General features: G+C 38.1%; 1 protein-coding gene across 2 annotated transcripts; it reads left to right on the forward strand.

The window, feature by feature from the left end:
- Positions 1 to 270: 270 nt before the first annotated feature.
- On the forward strand, positions 271 to 6,213 carry rhcga (Rh family, C glycoprotein a). Of its 2 annotated transcripts, none has more exons than XM_079841210.1 (11): positions 271 to 622; positions 731 to 923; positions 1,103 to 1,253; positions 2,114 to 2,261; positions 2,378 to 2,544; positions 2,636 to 2,773; positions 2,864 to 3,000; positions 4,106 to 4,230; positions 4,378 to 4,451; positions 4,599 to 4,675; positions 5,099 to 6,213. In XM_079841210.1, exons 1-11 carry the CDS (start codon positions 397 to 399, stop codon positions 5,130 to 5,132), a joined length of 1,470 nt encoding a protein of 489 aa, XP_079697336.1. In that variant the 5' UTR covers positions 271 to 396; the 3' UTR covers positions 5,133 to 6,213. The 2 variants fall into 2 exon arrangements, with proteins under 2 accessions (XP_079697336.1, XP_079697337.1); XM_079841211.1 differs by having other exon boundaries at positions 359 to 622; positions 2,864 to 2,916; positions 4,148 to 4,230; positions 5,099 to 5,914.
- The last annotated feature ends 7,745 nt before the right edge of the window (positions 6,214 to 13,958 follow it).

The following is a 13,958-nucleotide window of genomic DNA, read 5'->3' on the forward strand; positions in this document are numbered from 1 at the left end:
CTGATTTTCTTGATTTGGACTGGTTGACTGCACAGCAATCTAAATCAAAACCTTCCAAAAGTTAGAAAAATCTGGTAGACGTGGAAAAAAGCAACAAAAAACCCCACAATAATGCAAAGAAAATAATCTCACCTGAAGGTGGATTGCTTTTGTCAAAGGTAGTCTGAATAGTCTTTAGTAAGACCTCTTAAAAAAAAAAAGGTCAGACAGCAGACAAGATATTCATCAGTCTTGTCAGGTGACTGTCACAGCCACCCTGGTTTCATTTCCAGAAGATAGACCTGGAACAGGTGAGAAGTGACACACCTCCAGATTACGAGCTATAAATACAGCTGCACCCAACTCAGAAATCACAAGAAGAGAGCTTCACCCGACAGATCATCTCTTAACTTCGCCATGGGGAACTTCGTCGACTGCTGCCGAGGCTTCTGGTGCCGGACCAAAAACCCTGACGTCCGGATCAGCCTGCCTGCGGTCTGCTTCGTGTGGCAGATCGCCATGGTCGTCTTGTTCGGACTGTTTGTGCGTTACGATGAAGAATCGGATGCGCACTGGTCTGAGCACAAACATCAGAAGAACATCACGAGTGACATTGAGAACGACTTCTACTTCAGATACCCAAGTGAGTATTCATGTTCTGCAGGGTTTGATACTAATAAGGCAAAGTAACACAATGTTTTGTTGAGCTTTCATTAGGTCATCCATTAACCGTCCCTGTCACTTTCCTCAGGTTTCCAGGACGTACATGTGATGATTTTTGTAGGATTCGGCTTTCTCATGACCTTCCTGAAGCGCTACAGCTTTGGCGGGGTCGGATTCAACTTTCTCATCGCCGCCTTTGGTCTGCAGTGGGCTCTGCTCATGCAGGGCTGGTTCCACTCTCTGGACCCGATTGATGGCACAATCAAGATCGGAATTGAGGGGTATGTTTTGCACCTCGCATTCTTAGTATAACATTTATTTAAGTGTCATATGTGCCATAATGTGCCATATTGTGGCATCAGGTGGCCGTTTAAATCAGCACATTGCAAATGTGACTTTCTTGAACAATGCATCAGCTGATATATTCAAAAAAGTTTAATTTCCCATCTTGCACCACCAGGCTCATCAATGCCGACTTCTGTGTGGCGGGATGTCTCATTGCATATGGAGCTCTCCTGGGAAAAGTCAGTCCGGTGCAACTGATGGTCGTGACACTTTTCGGCATCACACTGTTTGCGGTCGAGGAATACATCATTCTTGATCTTCTCCATGTAAGTAGCTTTGTTATTTTCATTTTGGTTAAATTTGTATTCATTTTGCTATCAGGGTAATTATTGTTAACTGAAAATACAACTGAAGCCATAAAAACATAGCTTATTTTAATTCAGCTAGTTGCCATGGCACCATTTTTCATTTTCTTTTAGTTTAACTAAAAATGAAATAAACACTAATAAGAACTATATAGCCATCTATATTTTTTTTAAATAATAAAAATGACAAAAACAACAAAATAGCAAAATCTTTACTAAAATAAAAATTAAAACATAAAAAAACTACTTTACAATATTAATTGAAACTATTATGGTCTATCAATCATACTGAAAATAAAATTAGCTATGCATGTTTGTAATTTTTTTTTTTTTATCATTTAGAATTTTTTTTTATTTCAGTTGTTTTAGTTTATTTTAGTGTTTTGACTGAAACAAAATTAGTTTTTAATCTAATACTGATCTTTTATTTTATGTCAGCTTTATTTCTTAAAAGGATAGTTCACCCAAAAATAATTTACTCACCCTCAAGTTGTTCCAAACCTGTATGAGTTTCTTTCTTCTGCTGAACACAAAAGAAGATATTTTGAAGAATGTCTACAACCAAATAGTTGATGGGCCTCATTGACTTCCATATATGGAAATAAATACTATGGAAGTCAATGGGTTCCATCAACTGTCTGGCTACCAACATTCTTCAACATACCTTCTTAGAAATCTATACAGAATTAAGGGCGAGTAAATGATGACAGAATTTAAATTTTTGGGTGAACTATAGTTTTAGTTCTTGATGATGATCCTGGTGAATAGCCATCATCCTGAAAAATCAAAATCAAGAGATTTTAATAAATGGTCTCTTACAGGTTCGTGACTCTGGCGGATCCATGGTCATCCACACTTTCGGAGCCTACTACGGTCTCACAATATCATGGATTCTTTATCGACCGAAGCTAGACCAAAGCAAGCATCTGAACAGCTCTGTCTACCACTCTGATGTCTTTGCTATGATTGGTATGTTATGACTCCTTTCAGGAGTCATTTTTATGTTACGCATCCTTGATAAGATCTTACATGAGCCGCGTTTCAAAAAAATCCAGTCCTTTATCTGAAGATGTTTCCTCTTACAGGGACCCTCTTCCTCTGGATGTTCTGGCCCAGTTTCAACTCTGCCATCTCAGATCATGGAGACGGTCAACACCGGGCGGCCATAAACACCTACCTTGCTCTGGCTTCCTCTGTACTTACTACATTTGCCATATCCAGCCTTTCTGCTAAGAAAGGAAAACTGGACATGGTGAGTTACAGCACTTTATTATGTCATCATTATGGCGTGTGCAGCGTCCTATTTGTGTTTTGTAACATTGTACCTGTTTTGTGCAACTTAGGTTCATATCCAGAATGCAACTCTGGCAGGGGGCGTTGCCATGGGAACAGCAGCCGAATTCATGATCTCACCCTACGGTTCTCTCATCGTTGGCTTCTTCTGTGGAATATTGTCCACGTTCGGCTACCTGGTGATCTCTGTGAGTGTGACAGAAGAGCAGATTTGAGCGTCATTTGCACTGTGAGAACAGACTCATTTATACCATATTATATTCATTTTCCCCATGTAGCCCTTCATGGAGAAGTACCTGAAGATTCAAGACACCTGTGGCATCCACAACCTGCACGCCATGCCTGGGCTCCTCGGAGGAGTCGTAGGTGCCATCACTGCGGCTACTGCCAGCGAGTCTGTCTATGGACATGAAGGGTGAGTGTGAATGTTTAGTTATTAGGATACAACTCAATTGAAAAATTTGAATCATACAAAGTTGATTAGTTGTAAAAGTCCAGTCACATATGGTGAATATGGTTCTTTCCTAGAACTAAAAGAGAAAGAGAGATTATCCTACTGTTTATAAAACATTCACTATAGGCTTAAGAGATATAACCAGTTTAGATAGACAGGATCTCAAGTTGACTAGCTGAAGATGTTACGATAGCTATTCCCATTAATAGACACGGTACTTCCTTGAAAATAAATTCCAGCACAGCAACAATCACAATGAAACCACCCTTCAGAAAATTCTTTACCATGAACTCTGTTAGAGCGCTTCATATGGCAATTTATCTGTTCAATAAAATACCTTTCTCACTTGTTGAGTAATAAAAACAACATCTCTGCATCGCTTTACAACATTTCAAATCCCTCGGTTCTCGCCATCTCCGAAAAGCAAAGCCGATGTTGATTCTTGTTTTATTACGAGCTCTGTCACATTCTCTTTTTGCCAAAAGACTCTCCTCTGTTCGACATTTTTTTTAACGGGTGATTACCTGGAGGTTGGAGATTTAGCTGCTCCATGTCATCCTTTCAGGGTTGCCAGGTTTACACAACAAAACTAGCCCAATCGCATTTCAGAGGGGTCCCCTGGTAAAAAATGTCTTGCGGGGGGTAAAATGGGCGGAGTTCCCTTGCTATAATTCGCTAAACTTGCTATTTGCTAAACGCTTCTAATAGTGTTACAATAGTGAATCACGGTACGACAAAAACATTGAAGGATTGATGATGTATTTTTTCAGTTTTGTTCATTTTCAACAACAAAAAAGTACAAGTATGTAAATTAAAGTTTTAATATTGTCAACAATCATGAAATGACTTAGTTTCAGCTGTAAAGCAGCTCTACAGAAGGCAATAGAGTCATTATTCGGCTATTCAGATTGAATTTCATCATCTAGCTTAATTCAGTTCTTATTTTGTTCTCATCAAATATGGTCAGTGCAGTTAAATCGATAATATTACTGAATATCAATAGTCTTTTTGAATATTAAAAGTGTGTACAGGCTATGTTGCTGATACAAATCTTTTTCTTTTTCAGGTTGGTAAACACCTTTGATTTCGTAGGGGACTTTGCTACGAGGACGCCTGCCATGCAAGGAGGCTTCCAGGCAGCTGGGATTTGTGTTGCTCTTGTTTTTGGAATCGTTGGTGGAATTGTAGTAGGTGAGCATCCCAAAAAATACATATATAATAATAATAATAATTATATATATATATAAAATAAAAAATTAATTACAGTTATTCATTTTTTTTTTTTTTTATGATTTTAGTTTTAGCTAATTATAATAACCCTGGTATATGTATATACAGGTTGCATCCTGAGACTGCCCATCTGGGGAGACCCATCCGATGATAACTGCTTTGATGATGAGGTGTACTGGGAGGTGAGTTTAAATTTGTATTTAATTGTTGCACAGCTAGGTGGCACTATAGAACTCAAATGAGAATTATAAATTTGACAAGTAGCCTGGTTTCTTCTATACAGTGTGAATTCTTTAGGTCTGTGTTTTTAAAACAGTCATTCTTTACAGGTGCCTGAAGATGAGGAGAGCATGTCTCCCATTCTAGAGTACAACAGTCACATGGTCGGCAAACATCCTGACAGGATGTAAGTTTGAACTCTCTTGATGTTATACAAAGAGAGACCATACTGTAACTATTATAATACGCTATAGATTTATATATAGAATATACGATTGATCAAAATATCAATGTTTAGTTAAAATTCTCCATGTTAGAAGTAAATTGAACTTTTCTGTGGAGTCTTTACATAATGTAAACATGCTTGTTCACCATGAGATGGCAGTACACACCACATAATAGATTTACAGCTTTACGATCACAATAACATAATGAACGGGCAATTGTGTAGTAACATTTCAGGAAAGAAAGAAATTACTCCATACTCCAACTCCATATTTATGCAAAATGACCAAGATGATGTGTCCGTTATTTGAGAACAATTTAAGTTTTTTTTTTATTGAATTTTATGTTTTAAAGGTCTTAAATATTTATTTTTTTCATCATTCAGGTCAGACACTAACTTCTCTGTGGAACAGAGCTAATGCAAGAAATAAGGAATGCACAATGTCTTTCTGACCAAAGATGAACCTGATCACATCATATTGAGACAAAAAGATGAAGAGACAGAGAGAATGTTCAGACTAAGTCTGTGCTCAAGAGAATCTATTCCCTGTAATACATTTTGGAGGTATTGGCCTGCAAGGCTACAAGGGTCAGCTCTTAGTTCAATTTCAAGTCTGTGTGCTTTAGAGTTCGCTAATTTAATTTAATCAAGATGTTTATGCATGTAAAATTTCTGAAACTAATGCATATATATATATCATAATTCACCTGTACTACCAGTTCTAGACTTAAATTATATTAAGTTTCAACCATTCTGGAAAAGAATGAAATAATTATTGTACTTTATCATGTTTGCTGTATTAAGGAATAGGCTATTGATGTGATGAAAGTGTTAGTTATTTATCTATAGTTATTTTCAAGTGTACAGTTATGTGAAATTGTTTCCTTCCTGATATGTAGACAATTATGATTCTGATTAGGAAGGATTAAATGAGAACTTTTGAGAGCTCAATGTATCTGTAGACCATGTAGTTTTTTTTTTATTGTAAAGCTTTCTTACATTCTTTGCTATTTTAAATATAATGTTTAATATAAAAAGTCAATATTACGGTCTTTCTGCTCAATGACTTTACTTCTTTGATAAATGTTTGTTAATTAACATTTTACGAACAGGCAATATTGTACTTTATAATTTAACTTAAACTGTTGCTTTAAACGCACAATATGTATGATTTTTGGATTAAAATATTCAAAAACCACCAGAACGGTGTTATAGATTTTGTTGGCTTGTGTATTTGCATTATCCCAAATGTTTCCAAGAATGTTTAAATCCAGAGAAATAAGCAATTTTAACCAGGAAACGGACCGTGTCCGTGCGTCGCCTATCAATGACATCATACCCGCGTTACCCTCGATTTACGTTTTATTTTGAAGAAACCATGGAAACACCAGAGACGTGTGTTTATCAGACAGGTGAGCAACTGTTTGGATACATTCATCAACAGAAAACTAATCATTGTCATCACAGTTACTCTTGATTAAATCTTGTTTTCTTGGTTTACTGCGAGTACCATGTTTTATGCCTAATATTGATCTAGCTCACTGCAGTGTGCAACAAGTGTCTCATAGTAGCTGCCGAGCGAACACACAGAGAAGCATTATAGCATAACCTTCAACACACTCAAATATCTAATACGATAAAACAGCGCTGCGTTACCTCACATACGCAAGTGGTCATCTGCTGCATAATAAAGGCGTCATCAAGCTACGCCTTTGTTTTGAATAAGCAACCATAGCGGCAAAAACGTTGTGGCATTAATTCTCTCAAATATAAATTAAGGCAATTATGCATCTTCTGCCAGACATCCCTTAAAACATCTCTTACCAAATCACTTGTTTTTGAGTGTTTTAAAGTGCCCTTACTATACACTGTAAAAAAAAAAAAAAAAAAAAAAAAACACAACCTTTTTTAGTACAATCAACTTGGATGTTTAAGTCATTTCAACTTAAATTACATTAAACTGACTTAACAAAAGTAGGTAAGAGTTAAAACAATGTAAAAACAGATTTCGTTATAACTTATTGATCATATCCTTTTTTTACAGTGTATTTTTCTGAATATTACCTTTACATGCATTGTGTAGCATGTTTATGAATGTAAAAGGTCTGCAGTTATTGTCTCTTAAAAGTAAGAATCAATTCTGAACTGCTGAAATGCGTCACCTGCAATTCCTGTCTCACTTCCTGTTACCAATTTAATACATTTGCATAATGCCAGCCTATGGTCTTCATTGGCTGCCCACAATCAACATACTTTGACCCGTCCTCAAACACTGCAATGTATAGCTGAGGCCTGAAAGAGTTTAATTCTTGTTGTCGAGAAGATGCTGTTTTCAGCGGTGTGCCTCCACTTTTCATGCACTTCAAAAGGATGAGGACTTGTGCTGGAATTGATACAGTAAAACCAACGCCATTGTAACTGTTCGTATCACTGTATGCAAGTGCTGAGAAAACCTCCAGAGCTGAAATTCAGATATGGTAATGGCCGTTTCGTTTCCAATACACACTGTAAGCAGTAAACCACTCAGATCATCAGGATCAAGTCAGTTAGAAATACCAAGGGTTCACTCAAAGCAAGGAGAGTCTGCTTTTAGCTATTATGCGAAGGGAAAGCGATCTTGTCCAGGATATAAACACGGGAGTTAGCCCTGGAATTAGGCCAGGAAGATTTGTCTGCAAGGGTGCTGTTTAAACGCACAGTTACCTGACAAATATAAATAGTAAAATCGCGAACCTGACACTCCAATTTCCTCCACTCCAGATAGGGGTGATTCAGGTTACATCTATTTATTTTCTTCCATTTCTGTGTAAAGCACTTTGAATTGCCATTGTGTAGGAAATGTGCTATATAAATAAACTCGCCTTGCCTTGTCTAGACCAATCACAACAGACTAGGCCGTCTGACCAATCAGAGCAGAGTAGGCTTATAACTATACTCTTTTACATATAAAGGTTTTGACATGGACTTAAAATAATTGTATTGTCTTTGGACATGGATCTTGTTAATGAATGCATTTGTTTTGTTACTATTAATGATCCTGTGATATCTGCAGGATCAAACAGTAGATTTCAGGGTTAATTTAATTAAACATCCTTAAACGTTGCTTTCGGTTTGGTTGAATACTGTGTTCTAGTTGAGCGCAGTGAATAACGGTTATAGAGTCTGTCAAAATCCCAAACAAAACGCTCTTTAATTGAGCTGCTGGTCATCTGTTAGCATGCTTTTTGGTCACCCTCAGGCCAGACTCCTCCATTCTAATGGAAATAGACTCCTTGTAGAGGGTCAAACGGGGTCAATTGGGTCATTTCCTGATCAATCACCGTGACATTTAATGAACTTCAAATACGCACTGCTTTTGTGAATGAGCACAGCAAGACGCCGATGATGGTTCTGAGAGATTTCATGTCTTTAAGAAGGACTTTATGCATGATTTTATGTTCATGAATTTAATAGATTAATGATACTGACACCTGACACATTTTCTGCAGAACTATTTAATATTGTGGCCAAAAAGACTCAAAACATGCTGAGTTGAAAAAAGAATACTATTATGTATATTGAGTAAAATATATGTACAGAAGACTAAAACATTTCCCAAATTGCGCAGTAGAGCACACTGTATCCCACAATGCAATGTGCTCGACTTAACCTTCCATTTCCAGTGTGACAACAGAATTCATGCTCAATATTTGTCGTGACAAAGCTTGACACTGAAACGTTTGCATCTTTTTTCTTTTGTTGTACACTTTGTTACATTTTTCTTGCTTGTATTTGTTTATTTGATATTATTTTTCTATTCAGTTTGACATAGATTGTGGATTATATCTATATTTTTACCTATGAAAAAAAGTGTTGTTTAATTTTGCGGCTAGAAATGCTACAAAATATGTATTTTAAGCACAATATGTAAATCTGCTGTATTCACAGAATACACAGAAGACCTACTATTTCCCAAAATGTGGACTATACAAAGCACACTCTATCCCACAATGCAATGTGCTCGACTTGACATTCCATTTCCAGTGCAACAATTGAATCAGTCACAATTTTTAATTTCTAATTCTTGGTTCATTGTTTTCTCTGACATCCAAAAGTTGAGATATTTACACAAAATTGGTTCAAAAATAAAAGATATTAGCAAAGTATTTCCAAAAAGTGTTTAAAACCTGGTTTAATCCTCAGGTTCCACTGGTTTAGTATTACATATGAAAATCATGCATAATTCACATCATCTACATGTTTTTAATTATAACCCAATGCACTCGTTGTTTTTAATTAGCTTGTCTTCCAGCTTAAACATTTCCAACTACACTTTAGTATGCTTCTTTTTTTCTGTTTAGTTGTGCACTTTGTAGATTTTTTTTTACATAGATTGTGGATTCTATCATCAATTTTTTCCCGTTTTTCACATAAACTTTTCACATTTTTTTTCTGCAACCCCATCACCAAAATCTCCAGTGCTATTTTTATGCTCTGCAAAGCCTTTGAAGCCTCCTTGAAGTCAAACAAGTAAAAAAAAAAAAAAAATGTCAGGGCACATATACACAACAGCTCACTCAGGTTTGAGGGATTACAAGGTATAAACGAGGAGGACGGCAGCGGAGCACGCTGGCACGTCCACTGATTCCGAGCGGCTTTCCCATGGGGATGAGGAAAAGGGGGGTGGGGCCCGGAGTTAAGGATCTACCGCCGCATCGGGCTGAGCGGCTGAAAGCAAGAGAGCCGGGGTCAAATCTCTTCTCCTCTCTAATCAAACAAGTCTGCAGGGGACGGGGGGGTCAGGGTCTGAGGAGGGGAGGGTGTCGCTCCTGTAACAGAGATGTTCTCGTTAATCCCCTGTGTGAAGGGGAGCGGGCAGGTGGGCCGACCCAGCCTTAGTTTACTCTGAAAAGAACTGCCAGCGGAGTTCGAGCGCCCAGAGATCCACACTTGGATCACATAGCTCAGAGGCTGTGTGTGGAACCACTTGGCCTGCCATTGTCCTACATGGCCGGTCTTGTCTGAAAAGCTGTAGAAAGCCTGTAATCAGATTAAAGATTGCCAGGATGAAGGGGGCTAGTTTTTCTTTCTTTTTTTTAAAGGGAACAGGGAGGGAGATTGCAGCCCCTCTAATCAGTACCTGCCATTGAAGAGCAGGAGAGGAGCTAAATAACTCGGCAGGGAGTGTGGGTACAAGGGCCTCATGGACAAATTGGCCTGTTGTTGCTTGGGTATAATGGTGGGCAGCGAGTGGGGGGGCTGGAGGAAAGGTGGTGTCTTTCATTCAGCAGTCTTTCCCCTCCTGACCTGATAATTATATCACTCTTAAGGGCTGATTGGCACTGGCTGATTGGTACATCTGTGTCGATAGACCTTTTTACCCAGAATCTGTCACTGAATCCTTCGATACTTTTGGTCGGGGAAAAAAACGCTTCATTTTGCTTGGGTCCCAAAGCCGAATGTCCCGTTTAAGGGTTAAATTGAGTTTCCAAAGAAATGACAGCAAGTAGTTCTGGCTGTAAGATCAAATGGCTGCTTAGAACAATAAATTAATTAGTATTAAAAACACTGCATGACAGATTGTGTGAAATGTGAGACAAAATTCACATTTCGTATTAACCATTAAAGTATATAGTTAGGTGAGATTGTATTGAAGAAAACTGTAAATTCTTCTTATTTTTTTATTTTTAAATATTAGTTGTATTTGAAAAACTTTGCCAAATCAAAGTCAGGTGCAGCTAACATGCAGGAAGCCATTTTGTTGTTATATGACAACAATCTCATTAACCAGTAACAAAAGAAGTATGTCTGAATTCACAGTACTGAGAGTAGGCAAAAATACCCGGATGATGACCTACTTCTTCCGATGAGACAAATGCAATACGTCCGGATTACATTCATACTACTAAACATATACTTTTTAGCGCTCGCAAAGTTAGTACTTAAACAAACAAAAAAAATCTTACTCAAGAGAGTACGCGAATTTGGCCACATCCTGAGTGTCAAGGTCAGTAAGTATCATATTTTTATAGCATTTGTAGGTTAATTCAGGTTGTCAGATGGTATAACCCCCAAAACATAGTGGTATTCGTTATTCAGGATTAGGCCTTAGTTCAATTAGGGCATTTAAGTAGCTTTTATAAACGTGCCTTAGAAAAAAACATTACTGGTGTGCATCTTGAGACAAAACAATGGCACCGACATATTTTAAGATATGTCAGTGCAAGTTGCTTTCAGTTAAAACGGCTCAAACATGCATTTAGTCTGGGACTATCTTAAGCCTTGTCTTTGAAACCCGGGGTGGGGGGGTTGGTTGGTTTCCTATAGTGCATATAGAGAAAAGTCCATAGCATCATGGGCCCTCAATCCAAGCCCTGCTTGTCATGCTAATCCTCATTATTTGTCCCCTTGTTAGAGGACCTTCCTTCTCTCGTGTGTTGGTTTTCCCAAACTGCTTCTCATGTCGGCCGTTCCTTTATACATATTCATTGGTTTCTACCACCAAGAGCATTAAGCCTTGTTAAAACAGAATCAGGCTTTTTCAGTGCGACATGAATCAATTCGCATGGGTCAAAGGGTCAGGTTTGAGAGAATATGACCCCATGGACAATAAATATAGGGGTCCATTTACGGCAATGCATAGCAGTCCGGCTCTTTGATTCGGACACAAGAGGAAATTGGCAATGGTGGGACAATAAAGATGGAGCACGAGCAGCTTAAAGTAAAATGTTCTTCTAATTAGAGGATCCACCTGCATTGGGGAAAGTGTGAATGGATGTGGGAGGAATAGAGCAAGAGTCCATATAATGGCAGATCTTTTGAACATTTACTTGAACATTATTTGCATTTTCAGTCACTCTCTGTGCTTGATTGGATGAGAAAAAAATACATTTTAGGATTATGTTGCAAAAAGATAGCTTTTACATTTGAGATAAGGCTACAGAATAATTAATGCAGGTTCCTTTGAGTTAGAAAATTTAGCCACACGATAAATGCTTGAGCTCTTTAAAGCAGGATGGATTCTGATTGGCTGTCAATGTTTTTATCGTTCATCAGCGTTTGTTTTGTTCCCGTGTCATCATGTCGGCATGAAAGGGTTGCGATTGTCTTTTCTTTCCTATTGTGACACATAGAGAGAAATGGCTTCTCAAACAAGACAAAACGTAGGGTGGGACATGATTTTGTACATTGGATTGTTGGATGGTTGTATTTGCTATTGGCCGATCTCATGTGAGTGACAGGTTGTCCTGCCCTTGTGCCAGTAAACACGTCATCAGAAAAGAGAAGAGATAAGGGGAGATATTTTGGTTAAAGATTAGGAGGGCATATGAATTAAAAAAAAATTATGATGTGCACTGATAAATCATCCATAAAAAATACTGCAATATTCCATTAAAAAACTTGAAGAACTAGCCTGTTTTTTTTTTCAGCTGATGAACGATGAAAACATTGACAGAATCTATCCTAGTTTAAGAGCTCCAGCATTTAAAGTGGCAGATAACAGCTACAGAGTAATAATCAACAGAACATTAACCTCAGCTGGTGTGGACAAAACTATAAATAGCTATAACTATATCTTTCCAATTTTTGTTATAGTTATTGTCCCTGGTGTGAATGGGCCTTTACTGTGGATCTCTTCATTAACACATTCATCTCACCTTTTTTTTTTGTTTTTTTTTTGGCCAATCCTCCTTTTCTCAACTCTCCTATCAGCTGTGCACTGCTCAATATGGAGGAGGAGAATGGAATCAATAGATGAACACATCTGCCATGTGTTTAAAGAGACGGTAGCCTTTCCTGTTCTCTTTGCTTGGTTCCCACCCCCAGAGTGACAAGCCTTCTAAATGAGGATCTTAAGCCATGTCAGCACTAGAATTACAGCTAATTAGGAGGTGGAACCGATGATTATGGCCGGCTCCTTTAAGCCAATGCTCAGGGCAAAAAGGGGGCTAATTGGTCGGAATAAACTGATTGGCTCCTTTGATCGATTCCTCTGTTGAGTGACACAGACAGGGACAAATTATTTTCCTTCAGTGGACATGGAAAAAGGGTTGCTACCTGACCAAGAAGAAGAAAAGCAGAGAGCTCTGAAGTAGGGATGAACTTACAGGGCAAGCTGTCAAACAAAAGCACTTGAGCAAAGGAAACACCTCTCTCCCTCTGTTCCGCCATCTGTTGGTGTTTAACGTGTGTTTAAGGTGATGTGCAAAGGAGGCACGTAGTCATTAGCTGCATTTTTGCAAGTTTCTTATGTAAAGTTTCTTATTGACTGATGTTGTGGAGAACAAATTAAAGAGAATTTTGTTTGTAAAGTAGCAGCCTGTGATTGTTTACATGCCACTTCGATAACGAGAACCATGATCATATCATGTTTTTTGAATATCATATTATATAATCGAACATTAACAGTATTTGAATATTAATTAGAAGCTTAAAACAAATACTTCTGAATATTTAAAAAATTATAGGGTAGAGTCGGGGAAAATGCCCCCATGGGGTAAAATGCCCCCCTACTGTTTTTCCCAAAATAACCACTAGATTAGCCTCACAAGCCAGACCCACATCAAGATGTTGGGTCTGGGAACACACCATTGGCAGGGCAATAGGATAGCGCTACAACCAACCAGAGCAACAAAGAAGGTGAACCGGAGCTAGTTGATAGATTAAACTTTCGCCGTATCCGGACGGCAAAACTCCGAACACATCTTCCTTTCTTACGAATGACTTCAGTGCCGTTCTTTGTTCTTTTCTCAACTCCAAGTCTTCCAGAGTCGCGGCCAAAGCCGATTCGAAAGACCGCTGTTCGCCAGCTTCTTTGTTTACAAGTAGCACGCGGAACCGCCGCAACTCTGCCGTCATTATGTTAAGTCCGCCCACCGACTCTATACACAATGTGATTGGCCGGACCAGAGTTTGGTTTTTCCAGCTCGCAAGCCAACGGAGAGTTGCTAGACGACCCTGGCTGCAAATGATATTTGCTGCCGCTAGGGTGGGTCTAGATTTCTAGGCTAACACTATAAAATCAAGATAAGTTTTTGTTGTTGCTATGGACTACTTTGACCAGAGTAATGTAGAAGTTTTCACTGGGAAACTTACACTGGTGACGTACCTGAGAGAAAACATTAAGTGATATTATTTTTAACAGTAAGAAAAAAAGTGTTTATTCAAAATTATTCAATTATTCAATCAAAATACATAGGATTATTATTAAATTGGGTAAATCTTAAAAAAGGCTTTTTTGTGTACTACAGTATTTTGTTTATTA

The sequence above is a fragment of the Gobio gobio genome (genome assembly GCF_949357685.1).
Source record: "Gobio gobio genome assembly, chromosome: 2".
In the NCBI taxonomy this organism is placed as follows: domain Eukaryota; kingdom Metazoa; phylum Chordata; class Actinopteri; order Cypriniformes; family Gobionidae; genus Gobio; species Gobio gobio.